Below are 17,820 nucleotides of genomic sequence, written 5' to 3'. Positions count from 1 at the left end.
CCTCACCTACTATCCCAATTTCCTCACAGGAAAAGCTTGTGAGAAAAGCTAGGCTTTGGAGCATGCCCTGAAGCTCAATGAATCTGGCCTCCTTTAGAGCAGGAGGGATAAGTAGCTTTTCAGAACTGAGGCTTCCTCACTGGGACTCTCCAGTACTATCCCCTCCCATTTAAATTTAGAGGCTGTTTGTTTGAGCAACCAAGATGATTACATTTATCAGAGTATCATATGAGGATAGCAACAGGTCCCTATGGCAGCCAACAGTCAAAACACTTTGGGATGCCATCATATGGAAACGAACTGGAAGCCAGTGCAGACTACAGCTTACAAGTGTAACATGCTCGCTACAGAAAACACTGTAAAGGTGTGGCCTCCTCCTAGGTGCACCCATGTAGCTTCAGGACAGCTCTGCAAATGGCCCCCTGTCCACAGTGTCCCTTTTGGGTAATCTAAAGGTCTCTATGCCAGCATGTCCTCAGATTTATCAACATAATTAAACAGATGGCAAAAGTCCATAACCAAAAGTTCCACAACCTAATCAATGTCCTCCCAGTGCATGTAGTCTTTTCTAATCCATCAACAGAGCACATACCAAATGTCAGTGTCTTCCACCAGACTTGGGCTCTTCTTTAGTCCACCTCTATCCCTCTGCCAAGATTGCCAGCCTGATCTCTTCCTTCTGGAATACAGTCAGGGCTGGTGCAACCATTTAGGCGACCTAAGCAGTCACCTAGGGCACTAGGATTTGTGGGGGGGTGGGGGGGCGGCATTTTCTTCTGCAGCAACCGCGGCAGCTGGATCTTTGGCTGCCCCAGTCACTGCCAGCATTTAGGCAGAGGAAGCTGGGGCAGGGGAGCGCGGGGAGGGCCACCTGCAGCAAGTTAGAGGGCGGTGGCTCGCAGGGAAATTCCCCGCCCCAGCTCACCCCTGCCCCACCTTCTCCCCAAGCACGCCGTGGCTGCTTCACTTCTCCCACCTCCCAGGCTTGCGGTGCCTAAGCTGATTGGCGCCGCAAGCCTGGGAGGTGGGAGAAGTGAAGCAACGAAGGCGTGCTCGGGGGGAGACAGAGCAGGGGTGAGCTGGAGGGGGCTCACGGTGGAGGGTGGGGAGCTGCCGCGGGGGAGGGCTCAGGGCGGAGAGGGGGACTTGCTGCGGGGGGCTGGTGTGCCTCAGGGCAGGGGCTCAGGCATGGGGGAGGGCACAAGGTGGAAGTTTCACCTAGAGCGCAAAAGATCCTTGCACCGGCTCTGAATACAATGCTGCTCTTCCTAGCAGGAATTCATGCAACCTCTCTGCTAGGCGCCTCATTATTCCTCTCAGGCAAAGCTTTCCAGCAAGGACATGCCAGCAGATAAGGTCCACTGCTGCCCCCTCCCTGATCACCCTCCCCCATCAGCCCTCTCCCTTCCTCGGCTCCAGGTCTCCAGCTTGGAGACAGTAGCATCTCCTGCTGTTGCTGCTCCACCCGTTTTTAGTTCTCCACGCTGATCTCCTGTTCTGTCTTCTCTGAGGCCTAGTCTACACTATGATTTTAGTTCAAATTTAGCAGCGTTACCTCAATTTAAGCCTGGACACGTCCACATGACAAAGCCTTTTTTTTTTTTTAATACTTAAAGGGCTCTTTAAATTGCTTTCTGTACTCCACCTCCGACGAAGGGATTAGTGCTGAAATCGGCCTTGCCGGGTTGAATTTGGGTTAGTGTGGACGCAATTTGATGGTATTGGCCTCCAGGAGCTATCCCAGAGTGCGCCATTGTGACTGCTCTGGGCAGGGCTCTCAACTCAGATGCACTGGCCAGGCAGACAGGAAAAGGCCCATGAATTTTTGCATCTCAATTCCTTTTTGGCCAGTGTGGCAAAGTGCAGGTGAGTGCAGATCTCATCAGCAGAGGTGACCATGATGGAGTCCCAGGATTGCAAAAGAGCTCCAGCATGGACCGAATTGGAGGCACGGGATCTGCTTGCCCTATGGGGAGATGAATCCGTGCTAGCTGAATGCTATTCCAGTAAATGAAATGCCAAAACATTAGAAAAAGTCTCAAAGGGCATGAAGGATAGAGGCTATAACAGGGATGCACAGCAGTGCCACATGAAAATTAAGGTGCTAAGGCATGCCTACCACAAAACCAGAGAGGCAAAAGGCCATTCTGGATCAGAGCCCTGAACATGCCACTTTTATGATGAGCTGCATGCCATGGTAGGAGGTGCAGCCACCACTACTCCAACCCTGTGCTTTGACTCTGTCAATGGAGAATCACGCAACATGGAAGAGGGTTTTGGGGACAAGGAAGATGATGATGAAGAGATTGACAATAGTTCACAGCAAGGAAGCAGAGAAACCAGTTTCCCCAACAGCCAATATGTTTTTTACCCTGGACCTGGAGCCAGTAACCCCCGAACCCACTCAAGGCAGGCTCCCGGACCCTGAAGGTGGTGAAGGGACCTCTGGTGAGTGTACCTTTGTAAATATTACACATGGTTTAAAAGCAAGCGTGTTTAATGATCAATTTGCCCTGGCATTCACGGCCAGTACAGCTACTAGAAAAGTCTGTTAATGTGTATGGGGATGGAGCAGAAATTCTCCAGGGACATCTCCATAAGTATTATACAGGCCAGTAGCACGTAGTCGGGAAACATTGCATAACAAAGAGTGGCAGCGTATGATCCCGGTGTTTGCTGGCATTCAAACAACATCCATTCTTTATCTTGCTGTGTTAGCCTCAGGAGAGTGATATCATTCATGGTCACCTGGTTGAAATAGGATGCTTTTATTAAGGGGATATTCAGAGGTGCCCGTTCCAGCTCAGCAGTTTGACTGTGGCTGAACAGAAATGGTCCCCATTGTTAGCCACGCAGTGCAGGGAGGGGTGAAGCGTGGGTGATCTCTCACACCAAACCGGCAGGCCCTCAATACAAGAGGCAAAATGCGACCTTGTAAAGAAAGCACACGTGCTGTGTAATGTGACCAGCAAGGGTTTAACGTGAAAGAATGTACCCATTTTTCTCTAAAAGTGTGTCTTTTTAACCACTCTCCCTTTTCCTCCACCAGCTACAAATGTTTCTCCTTGGCAGAGGCTAGTGAAGATTAGGAGAAAAAAATGCACTTGGGATGAAATGTTCTCTGAGCTCCTCCTGTCCTGCCACACTGACAGAGCACAGCAGAATATGTGAAGGCAGACAATGTCAGAGTGCAGGAAAGCACAATATGAACGCGAGGAGAGGTGGCGGGCTGAAGATGATAGGTGGCGTCAGCTTGCTGACAGAAGGCCAGACTCGATGCTCAGGCTGGTGGAAGATCAAACTCATATGCTCCAGCTTATGGTTGAGCTGCAGGAAAGGCAGCAGGAGCACAGACCACTGCTACAATCCTTGTGTAACCAACAGCCCTCCTCCCCAAGTTCCATTGCCTCCTCACCCAGATGCCCAAGAACGCGATGGGCGGGGGGGCCTTCGGCCACCAACCACTCCACCCCAGAGGATTGCGCAAGCAACAGAAGGCTGGCCTTCAATAAGTAAGTTTTAAAGTGCAGTGTGTCCTTATCCTTCGCTCCTCCCCTCATCCACCACGCCTCTCTACCTGGTGCTTCCCTCCTCCCCCACCCCTCCTGGGTTACCTTGGCAGTTTTCCCCCTATTTATGTGATGAATTAATAAAGAATGCGTGAATGTGAAGCAACAATGACTTTGTTGCCTCTGCAAGTGGTGATCAAAGGAAGGAGAAGAGGGTGGTTAGTTTACAGGGAAGTAGAGTGAACTGGGGGGGAGGTCATTAAGGAGAAACAAACAGAACTTTCACACCGTAGCCTGGCCAGTCATGAAACTGGTTTTCAAAGCTTCTCTGATGCGCACTGTACCCTCCTGTATTCTTCTAACTGCCCTGGTATCTGGCTGCGTGTAATCAGCAGCCAGGTGATTTGCCTCAACCTCCCACCCCTCCATAAACATCTCCCCCTTACTCTCACAGATATTGTGGAGCGCACAGCAAGCAGTAATAACAATGGGAATATTAGTTTAATTGAGGTCTATCCAAGTCAGTAAACTCCGCCAGTGCGCTTTTAAACGTTCAAATGCACATTCTACCACCATTCTGCACTTACTCAGCCTATAGGTAGGCAGCCGTCCAGGAGCTGTTCATGTATGGCTTCATGAGCCATGACATCAAGGGGTAGGTTGGGTCCCCCAGGATAAGTACAGGCATTTCAACATCCCCAACGGTTATTTTCTGGTCTGGGAAGAAAGTCCCTTCTTCAGCTTTTGAAACAGACCAGAGTTCCTGAAGATGCAAGCGTCATGTATCTTTCCCAGCCATCCCACATTGATGTTGGTGAAACGTCCTTGTGATCCAACAGTGCTTGCAGCACCATTGGAAAGTACCCCTTGCAGTTTATGTACTCACTGGCTTGGTGCTCCGGTGCCAAGATAGGGATATGGGTTCTGTCTATTGCCCCACCACAGTTAGGGAATCCCATTGCTGTAAAGCCATCTACTATGACCTGCACATTTCCCAGAGTCACTACCCTTTATATCAGCAGCAATTCGATTGCCTTGGCTACTTGGATCACAGCAGCCCCCACAGTAGATTTGCCCACTCCAAATTGATGCCTGACTGACCGGTAGCTGTCTGGCATTGCAAGCTTCCACAGGGCTATTGCCACTAGCTTCTGAACTTTGAGGGCTGCTCTCATCTTGGTATTCTGGCACTTCAAGTCAAGGGAAAGCAAGTCACAAAGTTCCATGAAAGTGCCCTTACACATGCGAAAGTTTCACGGCCACTGGGAATCGTCCCAGACCTGCAACACTATGCAGTCCCAACAGTCTGTGCTTGTTTTCCAGGCTCAGAAGTAGCACTCCACCATGTCAAGGTGGTGCATGAGCACAACTGTTGCCAGAAGCGGCGTTCCACAGCATGAACCTGCTCCATTAACACCATGATGTGCACATTGCCGGGGCCCGTACTTTGCGAGAAGTCTATGTCCATGTCTATGGCCTCATCACTCTCGTCACTGTGCTGCCGTTGCTGCCTCACCTGGTTTTGCTTTGGCAGGTTCTGCATATACTCCAGGATAATGCGCGTAGTGTTTACAGTGCTCATAATTGCCACAGTGATCTGAGTGGGCTCCATGATCCCAGTGCTATGGCGTCTGGGCTGAAAAAAGGCGTGAAACAATTGTCTGCTCTGACAGAGGAAGGGGTGACTGATATGGGGAATTACAGTCCACAAAAGGGGGTGGCTTTACATCAGGGAGAAACACAAACAACTGTCACACAGAATGGCCACCTCAAGGATCGAACTCAAACCCCTGGGTTTAGCAGGCCGTTGATTTCACGGAGGGAGGGAGGAAGCAAATGAATACAAAACAAATTTGGTCTATTTCTTGTTTTGATCCACTTCATCTATCTTCTACATCTTTAGGGTGGCAGCAGATGGTGCAGTTTGACTACTAGCCATCATCAGCTCCTGGGTGCTCAGCAGAAGATGCTGCATTACGACTGCTAGCTATTGTCATCTCCTAGGTGCTTGGCAGAAGACAGGAATGACCTGTTTGAATCACTCCTATGTTTGCCCAGGCACCCCTGACTGGCCTCACTGAGGTCGGTTAAAAGAGCACCCAAGAATACGACGATGACAGCTACCAGTCATAACGCACCATCTGCTGCCAAAAGGCAATAAGCTGCTGCTGTGTAGCAATGCAGTACCACATCTGCCAGCACCCAGGAGACTTATAGTGACAGTCAGCTGTGCGAACTCCATGCTTGCCGTGGTATGGTATCTGCACAGGTAACCCAGGAAAAAAGGTGTGAACCAATTGTCTGCCATAGCTTTCATGGAGCAGAGGAGAGGGGGCTGATGACATGTACCCAGAATCACCCGTGAAGCTGTTTTTGCCCCATCAGGCATTGGGAGCTCAACCCAGAATTCCAATGAGCGGCGGAGACTGCGGGAACTGTGGGATAGCTACCCACAGCTTCCCACACTGCAACGCTCCGGAAGTCGACGCTAGCCTCGCTACTGTGGACGCAATCCGCTGACTTAATGCACTTAGAGCATTTATTGTGGGGACACACACAATCGACTATATAAAAACGATTTCTGGAAAACCGACTTCTATAAATTTGACCTAAGTTCACAGTGTAGACCTACCCTGAGTCAGTTTGTTGTCTCCTGACTCTCCAGGCCTCTTACAGTGCCCCAGCTGCTGCCCTGCTCTTTTAATTGGCCCAGACATGGAGTACCTACACTGGAACAGGAGAGCGAAGCCCGGTTTCCTTTAAGGAACAAGCTACTCTGAAAGAATTGCCATATTCTATATTAGCTCCAGATTCCAAAAGGTGTTAAGGTGTAGTCCCATCTAACATGCATTCTGTCATTAAATTGGGAGGTGACAAAGGTCTGGATCACTGTGCAGGGGTCCCCATTTCCAAAATAAAATGTTGCTACCTAGTAGGTGAGTGCAGATGAAGACAGCATTCTATTCCTATGATTCTATAGGCAGTATCCAGCAGCAAATGAACAGGCAGCAGGCCCAACAAGCTGTAAACCTGAGTATCAAAGAAACTCCTCACTCAAGGTAGCTAATTTTCCATAGCTTATTTTCAGACACCGTAATATTGACAACAGAATAAATATTTATTCACTACATTTGCAACAGTTGACTATAAAAGCATAAAACAAATCTAAATATAAATTCACAAACCTTACATTCAAGTGCATTTACTAAAAAGCAGGGACAAAAAGTGATCTTACTTGCATGAAATCGACATGCACACTCCCCTCCCCAACACAAAACAGACACAAAAATTCTGCACTTTTAATTTTGTAGCATACAAGAGCTTTGTTCTTCTGGAAACCCTCCATCACCACAGCCTGGCCTTAAACTAAAGCTGGTCTTTGGGAAATACAAAGGCATATACTTGAGTGTGATGGAGGTTTGTTTGTTTTAGAAAGAATTTGCATACACACTACAAGGGTGGGGTGGTTTTTTTCTTGATGGGGCTTAATATATATTAACATTACTGACAACTAGATTTTTCAATCCTAGATGCTAAACATCCCTCATTCTCAGCTCTAGGAGAGCTGGATAATTTATTAGCAGCTAATATTGTTTCTGTTGTTACAGTATTTATAAGAAGGAAAAAAAGGCTCTTGCTGACTATTTTAAAGGACTGTTGCATTATTTAAAGATGTTTGGTTCAATCTGTTTTCTTGTATAGCCTCCAAGAGGATACATTATGTTATGCTTTTATTTAGAACTAGAATTAAAATTAATACTTGCTATTGTGTAGAGCAGGCCTGCACAACATGCGGCCCGCGGGGGATGAGTAGGTGGGCTCACTGTGCAGTGCGTGGGGTGTGAGTAGGCAAATGGCAGGTGAGGGAGGGGGGCTGAAGAGGTGGGTGGGCAGTGGTAGGGGGTGAGGAAGTGAAGGGGGGCTGAGGAAGTGAGCCAGAGATGGGGGAGAGGGGGCTGAGGAGGTGGGCGGGCAGGCAGTGGTGGGGTGAGGCAGCGAGTCGGAGAGGGGGCTGAGGAGGCGAGCGAGGGTCAGAGCCTGACCTGTTCTACTGATCTGGTCTGGCTCCCATCCCCTCTCCAAGGGTTGCAGCTGTCTGGAGGTGCTGCCTTCCATGCCTTCCTCATTCACACCTCATTCATTCAACAGGGCAATTGATTACAAAGTTGGTGGAAGATCTTATTCTGCTTCTAGCAAAAAGACATTTTTCTTTTACCTTAATTATACTACCTTAGGGGCCCGCTATAACATATTACCAAGGTTCAATATTGCTGTTTTGGTGGGGCAGCGCTGGGGAAGGAGGGTTTGTTTCCGTGGGGTGGACGGTGCTGGGGGGGGTGTTGTGTTTGGGGAGTCTTGGTGGCACTGGGGGGGGGGTTCGGCCCTCAGCTGTTTTCTTTGGAGTAAAATGCCCTCGCCGCTTTAAGAGTTGTGCAGGCCTGGTGTAGGGGGCGGTAAAGCAACCTTGATAACATCTCACTTGCCTTGAAAATATAGAATATAACTGGCTGCTGCTCCTCCACTTTACTTTGGGTTTGCATTTTTTTTATATATATGTGCACAAACCTATGCAGATACACTGAATATGTATGTTATACAGACACACTATATTTCTTGCATAAGGAAATTTAAGGGCCCAAGATCAAGACAAAATCCAATCTAGAATATTTAACCATAATCTCTATTGTAAACAATATACAGACAGTACAAAGATGAAAAAAATAAAAATTAAAATGTACTGTATATTGTACACCAGAAGAGCGAGGTTTTTTCTGTTCCTCACTATTTTCAAAGAAAGCAGTGCAAACTACTTCTACAATATTGCACTTAGATTTTGCATCTGTATATTCAGATGGTTTGTCAAATAAGCCCATTAAATGTGTTCTCAAACCATATGGCCAGAAAATTTTTAATTGTTCAAATATTTTGGGATGCAATAGAAGTATTGGTTTCTCTGCAATTTGTGAGTTAATTGAAGTGTTCTCCGACTGTTTTTTGGATGTTGCCTCTGATAGTGTGGTTGATGTGATTAGGGGTCTGTCTGTAGGCAAGGACTGGCCTGTCTCCCAAGATCTGTGAGAGTGATGGTTTGTCCTTCAGGATAGGTTGTAGATCCTTGATGATGCACTGGAGAGGTTTTAATTGGGGGCTGAAGCTGACAGCTAGTCGCATTCTGTTACTTTCTTTGTTGGGTCAGACCCATCCATGACCCTCACAGATTTTGGGAGACAGGTCAGTCCTTGCTTACAGACACCCCCCAAACCTGAAGCAAATACTCACCAGCAAGCACAGACCACACAACAAAAACACTAACCCAGGAACCTATCTTTGCAACAAAGCCCATTGTCAGCTCTGTCCACATATCTATTCAGGGGACACCATCATAGGACCTAATCACATCAGCCACACTATCAGAGGGTCATTCACCTGCACATCTACCAATGTGATATATGCCATCATGTGCCAGCAATGTCCCTCTGCCATGTACATTGGCCAAACCGGACAGTCTCTACGTAAAAGAATAAATGGACACAAATCAGATGTCAAGAATTATAACATTAAAAAACCATTTCGAGAACACTTCAATCTCCCTGGTCACTTGATTACAGACCTAAAAGTCGTAATATTACAACAAAAAAAGTTCTAAAACAGACTCCAATGAGAGACTGCTGAATTGGAATTAATTTGCAAAATGGACACCATTAAATTAGGCTTGAATAAAGACTGGGAGTGGATAGGTCATTACACAAAGTAAAACTATTTCCCCATGTTTATTTCCCCACCACCACCACCACTGTTCAGCACAACTTCTTGTTAACTGCTGTAAATGGACCATTTTCATTACCACTACAAAAAGTTCTCTCTCTCCTGCTAGTAATAGCTCAACTTAACTGATCACTCTCATTAGAGTGTGTATGGTAACACCCATTGTTTCATGTTGTGTGTGTGTGTATATATATCTTCCTACTGTATTTTCCACTGCATGCATCCAATGAAGTGGGCTGTAGCCCACAAAAGCTTATGCTCAAATTTGTTAGTCTCTAAGGTGTCACAAGGAATCTTGTCTTTGTAAAGATATTTCTAGTCAATTTATAGTAAATAGAATACTGAGTTAGTTTTGCAAAATGTAATGGCTCTAAGGGAACATTTTCCCCTGTCTCGTGTCTGATATATTTTTCAGTTACTGTTTTTAAGGTAGCACTGGAAAACCTAGGAACTGGCATTTTTACAGCATTAGGAGAAAACAATAATGATTTGATTACCTGATTGGCCACCAGTTGGTCAAGCAGATGGACCAGCCCTAAACTAGCTCTGTTTCTAAAATAGTGTTGAAATTCTCCAGGGGAACTGCATGGCTCACAAACTGGTGTAGGAAAAGCTTATATCTATTTTCATTGCCTCAGTGATATGTTCTGAGAATGTGTTAACTTGTCCTTGGTAAGAGGTTAAGATACAGAAAGAATAAATATATAATTTAGAGTCGCTCTATATTAGTTCGTCTTACAGTCACCGCTGTAATTACTGCAGTGGTGTGTGTCCATACTACACACCTTGGGTCGGTGGTGTGTGTCCCCAGCTGGAACACTTCCACTGACCTAAGATGGGCAGTGTGGGGAACTGGGAAACTCCAGTCTCTCAACTCCACTGGCAGCTCCCTTCCGGGAGACCAGCGGCCACACAGGCTCCTGGATTCCTGGCAGGCTGCCCCTCACGCTCCGCTCCCCATTCTCCACTGGGGTAAGGGGTGCGCCTCCCTATTTCCTGTCAGGAGAAGGGGGAAGCTGGTCAGGGCTTCTTCCCCCTCCCCCTGCCTGCTCCCTGCCAGAAGCCAGACAGTCTAGTTAATTTCACAGCTGGAGCTGTGAACTTGACAAGACAGCAGGGCCCTGGGCAGGGAGTGGCAGGGGGGCTGAGAAGCCCCAGGCTTCCATCTACTCCCTGAGAATGGGGCGGACCCAGTGCAGCTTCCCCCCGGCTCCCATTGCATCGCCCTCACTACACTGACCTAAGCCGTACACCTCTCGTGGAGGTGGAATTATTATGTCAGTGTAGTAGGCACTTACATCATTGAGAGGAAGGCTGTAGTGTAGACACTGACCTAATTAGGTTGATATAAGGCAGTTTATATCAACCTAACTGTAGTTTAGACCAGCCTATAGAGTTTAAGGCCAGAAGGGACGACTACATCATCTAGGTCAGTGGTTCTCAACCAGGAGTACATGTATCCCTGCGGATCCACAGAGGTCTAGATATTTGCCTAGTGTTACAACAGGCTACATAAAAAGCACTAGCGAAGTCAATACAAACTAAAATTTCATATAGACAATGACATGTTTATACTGGGCAATATACCATACACCAAAATGTAAGTACAATATTTATATTACAATTGCTTTATTTTATAATTATACGGTAAAAATGAGACAGTAAGCAGCTGTTCAGTAACAGTGTACTGTGACGGTTTTGTATTTTTATGTCTGATTTTGTAAGCAAGTAGTTTTTAAGAGAGGTGTAACTTGGGGGTATGTGAGACAAATCAGATGCCTGAAAGGGGTACAGTAGTCTGGAAGATTGGGAGCCACTGATCTAGGCCATCCTCCTGAATAGCATAGGCCACCAACACCATTCAGCAACTGCCCACTAAATGCAACCCACAAGAAACTAGACTTATGTGCCACAGGCACATCCTCTGCTGCCTTTCCTTTCCCCAACATCATTTTTATAATATATTTTAAAATGATTCTCTTCATTCATTTAAAAGAAAAAAAAGGGTTCTGCATAAGGCTATGATTTAGTCATGGGTATTTTTAGTACAAATCATGGACAGGTCACAGGCAATAAAGAAAAATTCACAGCCTGTGACCTATCCATGATTTATACCTACGACTTAATCTCAGGGAGCAGGCACTGCTAGGAGGAGTGCTCTGGAGGGGCACCCTGGGGAGGGCCTGCTGTGAGGCGGCACCTCAGGAGGCCACTGCTCAGCAGGGGGCCAGGGGCATCAGGTGCCAGAAGCACCAGGAACCAGAGGCAGCTGACCGTGGCTGCTCCTGCCACCCCTAGGACCGCTGCTCACATGACCACACTGGCTGCTGCTCGGGTGGTCCCCAAGGCCAGCTGCCCAGGGCCATCCAAGCAGTGGCTGGTGCGGCTGGCCCTGGGGCCCTGAGCACCTGGCTGTGGAACTGCTTCAGCAGTGGCCTGTATGGCTGTCCCTAGGGCAACCTGAGCAATCTTGGAGTCAGCCACACTGGCCACTGCAGAAGTCACAGAGGTCATGGAAAATCACTGATTCCATTACTTCCATGACCGACACCGAACCCCAGTTATGCGTTGGTTAAATCCCATTGAAAATGGTGGGCATAACAGCTGCCTTTCCATTCAGGCTAAATGAGGGAGCAGTTAAATGCCTTTTTGTTTAATAGCTGAAACACCAGAGGCCACTGTCCAATACACTGAACTCCATGGTAAGGCTGATTAAGAGGAAGCTATGCCATGCAGTCTGAGAGATTGCCTGGGGATTCTCACAGCAAATGCAGGGACTAGGGCATTGATTGGTGGAGCTGTTTGTCTCTATTTGGGGTGTTTTTAGTGCAAGAGATGAAAACACCAAACAGCAGGTCCCAGGGCAAAAAAGCCAAGGACTGGGAGTGTAGTGCTGAGAAAAGCTAAGGCCAGGTTTACACTATGAGAACTATATCAACATAGCTATGGTGCACTAGCGATGCTGACATAACCCTATAGCATAGCTACAGTGACAAAAGGCCCTCCTCTCTCCACTGTAGGAGCACCATCTCCCTGAGCAACCATAGCTAGGCTGACAGAAGCACTGTTTTGTCAACCTAGATGCTTCTATACCAGGAGGTTAGGCTGGCATAGCTATGTTGCTCAGGGAAGTGGATATTCCCCCCTACCCCCCAAGTGACTTAGCCCAAAAGCTTGCTCTCTCAGGCCTGGTCTACTCTTAAAATTTAGGTCAACATGGCTAAGCGATTGGAAATGGGGCTTGAACTTGTAAGTAGGGACAGAATGCAGCAGGACTCAAACAATAAGAGACAAGGAAACAAGACTTTGTACATTCTTTGTAAATAAAAAAAGATTGCATCAAAAAAACCACCTGACTCCATCACCAATTTTACCTCTGAAAATTCCAAGACTCCAACTTTTTATCTAACTGATCAGGTCAAAAGGGGTGTAATGCATGCATAGGGCCAAATCCTGCTCACCTTACTTATTCAATTAGTTCTATTAAAGTCAGTGAGACTTATATACAGGGGTGATAGATAGGATGACCAGATGTCCCATTTTTACAGTCCTGTTTTGGGGGACTCTCTTATATAGGTGCCTATTACCCCCGTCCCATTTTTTCACAGCTGCTATCTGGTCACGCTTTCCCCTAATAGCATTATATAATGAAAAGACAGAGAGTAACTCAGGGAGTTACTTTTAATTATTTTTAGCACTCTGCTTCTTCACATGCCCTGAATACTTGTAAAGTCAGCATATTGCTGTACAGAAGTAAAGGAGTCAATAATCTCATGCTGATATCTAATACCATAGGCTGTAACAGCTGCTAGCGTTGTGCGACTTTTCAACCAATTTCAGTAGCAGGTGCCTGCATGTGTCAGCACAGTAGCTACCAATAGGAGACAGTGTATGTGCAGTGCACATAGGCTGTAAAGAAAACAAGGTAAGCCTACGTAAGGATTAATACTGCTCGTTTCATTTTCTTTCGGTGTTATTTAGGAACAGCAATTATGTGATTTGCTAAGAACAGGGTCTCCGAGTGTCTTTCAGTGTACAATATTTACAATAAAAATCTCAATTAAGAAAATTACATGTTTATTTTAAGTAAATGTATTTCTGAGTTTTAGCTAAAGTAATAGATACTATTCTTATTATCCAACTTAGATTAGGGCTGAGCCAAAAAAAAAATAATCTAAAAATAACTGTAAAAGTAAGATGTTTCAAAAACCTTCTGGAGACCAGTTAAGTTCCTGAGATTTTTTTCCCTCATCTCATTCTTTCTCCTTGAAAAAGAACAAAGAAAGGGAAGTTATGTTTAATTTTACCACACATACACACAAACAATTTCACCCATATTGAATGAAAATGTACATATCATTCCTCTCTAATTCAAATATATTTTCTTCCAAGTGAGACTCTTCTGGTGATGCATAGTGGGATTTCTATATTTGGTTACAAAGGCTGCTTAGTTTACTTAAAATGTTACAAACACAGAGCTCCACGTCTCACTGATAAATCCAGTTTTAGGTGAAAAGGATTCCTAATAAAGCTTCCAAACAGTGATTTGATTAGCTGATTGGCCCCCAGTTGGTCAAGCAGATGGCCCAGCCCTAAACTAGTTCCGTTTCTAAATTAGTGTTGAAATTCTCTCTCTTCCCTAAATGCTTTGCCACTCATCCTGTGTCACTCACACACATGTTTCTGGGTTAGTTACAACTTCCCCATTTTTTTCAGGTTCATCTTTCAGAAATTGTTCTACTTCAATAGAGTCCACCTTGGTATCTTCATGTGTTTTGTCTTCGGATTTGTTTAACTCTTCTCTTTCTGCTGCCTCCTCTTTTGTTTGTGGCACTTCTGATTTTTTCTTAACACAGAAGACATTTCCTAAAGCCATCACAAGGGCTGAAGTAACAACTTCAACTCCAGCAACAATAAAAACAAACATATACCTGCCTGTCGCATCCAAGAGTTTGCCTGAAAGACAAAATTCACAGGTAATTAACAAAAAAATGCTTTGCTTGTAATGAAGTTAATAAGAACTTTTTTTAAACAAAATTAATTTTCCAAATGATTCTTGAAGTGAAAAATCTTACAGGAATACTGGCATTTTGAGGTAAGATTTTCAAACATGCCTAAAATTTGGGAACATAGGTCCCACTGAAAGTCTGTTCCCAAATCACTTAGGTGCTTTTGAAAAATTTACCCTTGAAGTCCAATTAATTTTTAAAATGAGCTAAAATAGTTTCACATACATTATGTGCCTTGGGGTTCCTGGCTAATGTCACTGGTTTTACAGTTGCACTTTCCTATTTTCTAAAATGTTTTTTTCCCTTCCCGTTTTGTGTCAAAGACACACACTAACAAAAGGGGATAACTGCCAAACTAACTATGGCGGGAGGTGGGGTTGTGGGTGTGTGAAACTGACCGTATACAATGTGCTGTCAAATGGACAAGGTAAGCAAACTGAAAAAAATTACCAATTTCTTTCAATTCTATTAATCTTACATAATAATTTATAACAAAAGACCAGAAAGAAATGTGATTTTAAATCAATGTTGGGTTCTTTTTAAGTGACATATAAAGGGTTTAATTTTGCATCCTTACCTTCACCATGCTTCTCTGTTTGCACATGAAATTTTCCAGGTCCGTTGTTTACATTTAGAAATCTATGTGCCTAATTGCACTTGAGAATCATAGAACTTGAAGTAGGCTGACCAGATAGCAAGTGTGAAAAATCAGGATGGGAGTGGAGGATAATAGATGCCTATATAAGAAAAAGCCCCAAATATTGGGACTGTCCCTATAAAATGGTCACCCTAACTGGAAGGGACCTCGAGAGGTCATTTAGTCCAGTCCCCTGCACTCAAGGCAGGACTAAGTATTATCTAGACCATCCCTGACAGGTGTTTGTCCAACCTGCTCTTAAATATCCCCAATGATGGAGATTCCACAACCTCCCTAGGCAATTAATTCCAGTGCTTAACCACCCTGAGAGTTCGGAAGGTTTCCTAATGTCCAACCTAAACCATCCTTGCTGCAATTTAACCCACTGCTTCTTGTCCTATCCTCAGAGGTTAAGAAGAACAATTTTTCTCCCTCCTCCTTGTAACAACCTTTGATGCACTTGAAAATTGTTATGTCCCCTCTCAATCTTCTCTTCTCCAGACTAAACAACACCAATTTTTTCAATCTTCCTTCATAGGTCATGTTTTCTAGACCTATAATCATTTTTGTTACTCTTTTCTAGACTCTCAAATTTGTCCACATCTTTCCTGAAATGTGGCACCCAGAGCTGGACACAATACTCCAGTTGAGACCTAATCAGCACGGAGTAGAGTGGAAGAATTACTTCTCATGTTTTGCTTACAATACTTCTGCTAATACACCCCAGAATGATGTTTGCTTTTATTGCAACAGCATATTTAGCTTGTGGTCCACTATGACCCCAAGATCCCTTTCCGCAGTACTCCTTCCTAGGCAGTCATTTCCCAACTGATTCAACTGATTGTTCCTTCCTAAGTGGAGTACTTTGCATTTGTCCTTATGGAATTTCATCCTATTTACTTCAGTTTGTCCAGATTATTTTGAATTTTAATCCTATCCTCCAAAGCACTTGCAACCTCTTCCAGCTTGATATCATCCGCAAACTTTATAAGTGTACTCTCTCTGCCATTATCTAAATCACTGATGAAGATATTGAACAGAACCGGACCCAGAACCGATCCCTGCGGGACCCCACTCGTTACACCATTCCAGCATGACCCTGAACCACTGATAACTACTTTCTGGAAACAATTTTCCAACCAGTTATGCACCCACCTTATGGTAGTTTCATCTAGGTTGTATTTCCCTAGTTTGTTTATGAGAAGGTCATGCGAGACAATATCAAAAACCTTACTAAAGTCAAGATATACCACATCTACCGCTTCCCCTCTATCCACAAGACTTGTTACCCTGTCAAAGAAAGTTATCAAGTTGGTTTGCCATGATTTGTTCTTCACAAATCTGTGTTGATTGTTATTTATCACATTATCTTCTAGGGGTCTGCAAACTGATTGCTTAATTATTTTCTCCATTATCTTTCTGGGTACAGAAGTTAAGCTGACTGGTCTGTAATTCCCTTTTTATAGATGGGCACTATATTTGCCCTCTTCCAATCTTCTGGAATGTCTCTCGTCTTTCATGACTTTTCAAAGACAATTGCTAATGGCTCAGATATCTCCTCGGTCAGCTCCTTGAGTATTCTAGGATGCATTTCATCAGGCCATGGTGATTTGAAGACATCTAACTTGTCTAAGTGATCATGATCTTATACAACCATGTGTCAGAAGTTGTTCCCACAATTATGTGGCTCCAATATGTAGGCACAAACAGCGAGAAGACTGTCTTTTAAAAATACGCTTCAAAATTAGTAGATGCTTGTGTTTTTACAGTAAATGCATTTTAAGGCATTTAATAGCAATAACTTGTCATCATCAAACATAAATATACTTATTAGGGGAGTATTTTAACACATTTTTCAGCTTGTAGAATAGGGTTTAGGAATGCTCTCTTGTTATAATGTCAACTTTAAAATATACTGTATTGTTTAAATGTCCTGAAACTTGCAAAACAACAAACACAAAACAAAAATCACAATAAGATGGGATAGAACTGACTATGACTCAAGGCAGCTATTGATACATTTCAAAATAAAACTATTTGCATGGGCAGATAAAGCCTGTACTACTTACACCTGCCTCTTTTCACTCCTGATAGCATTTTCTCTTCCACCCAAGTGCTGCATTTCATATGCTTTTAGGTTTGTCTTTCACTTAGCGAGCAAAATCTGGAGCACAGAACTGTCTCACAATTCAGCTTCTTAATTCAATTAAATTCAGGTGGACCCAGCAGTAGGCGTATTATTGAAGTGGTGATTGGACCCTCAGCTGCTTGGAAAGGTTCTCTCATTTTACAAGAGACTAAATTAAAGAATACATTCCCCCACTCCACCCCCAAAAAAACCCATCTTACAAATAAAATAAACTGTAGATTGAAGTTATATTGCATGAAGTCACTACCATATTTGTTTAAAAAATTATTTTTAATACATGTCACTGTCACCTAATTGGTGGGACTGTGCAGAGCACTCTGCATGGGCTTGCACAGAGGCGGGCGGGCGGATGACATTAGATAGAAAAGGATAATGCACTGGAATGGGTTACCTAGGGAGGTGGACTCTCCTTCCTTAGAGGTTTTTAAGGTCAAGCGTGACAAAGCCCTGGCTGGGATGATTTAGTTGGGGATTGGTCCTGCTTTGAGCAGGGGGTTGTACTAGATGACCTTCTGAGGTCCCTTCCAACCCTGATATTCTATGATTCTAAGTGTTGTGTGAAAAAATAATTTCCTTTGATCAGTTTTCAATTTCCCACTTCCTTTTAATTTACCTTTGTTCTTGTATGATGAGATATTGAGAGCTTCTGTCCTCCCTCTTTTACCACATCAGCTCTTGTTTCCTTTCTAAAGTAACAATCACAATATTTTCAATCCCTCTTCATGATAGAGTTTTTTTCATGACACTAAT

At 44.5% G+C, this 17,820-nt stretch overlaps 2 protein-coding genes across 6 annotated transcripts in view; one reads left to right on the top strand and one right to left on the bottom strand.

The window, feature by feature from the left end:
- CSNK1D (casein kinase 1 delta) overlaps positions 1 to 10,206 on the top strand; it is a 103,051-nt gene extending 92,845 nt beyond the window's left edge. For both annotated transcript variants that reach the window (XM_050919995.1, XM_050919992.1), the window contains exon 10: positions 10,196 to 10,206. The gene's annotated coding sequence lies outside the window, so the exon portion shown is untranslated. The remainder of the gene's footprint in view (positions 1 to 10,195) is intronic.
- A 3,185-nt stretch (positions 10,207 to 13,391) lies between these two features.
- SLC16A3 (solute carrier family 16 member 3) overlaps positions 13,392 to 17,820 on the bottom strand; it is a 29,396-nt gene continuing 24,967 nt past the window's right edge. For all 4 annotated transcript variants that reach the window (XM_050919982.1, XM_050919983.1, XM_050919980.1 and 1 more), the window contains one exon: positions 13,392 to 14,231. In XM_050919982.1, the coding sequence (XP_050775939.1) occupies positions 13,945 to 14,231 (287 nt within the window). In that variant the 3' untranslated portion in view covers positions 13,392 to 13,944. The remainder of the gene's footprint in view (positions 14,232 to 17,820) is intronic.

The sequence above is a fragment of the Gopherus flavomarginatus genome, chromosome 12 (genome assembly GCF_025201925.1).
Source record: "Gopherus flavomarginatus isolate rGopFla2 chromosome 12, rGopFla2.mat.asm, whole genome shotgun sequence".
In the NCBI taxonomy this organism is placed as follows: Eukaryota; Metazoa; Chordata; order Testudines; family Testudinidae; genus Gopherus; species Gopherus flavomarginatus.
The sequence above is the reverse complement of the archived record's forward strand: the minus strand, read 5'-3'. Positions and strand labels throughout refer to the sequence as shown.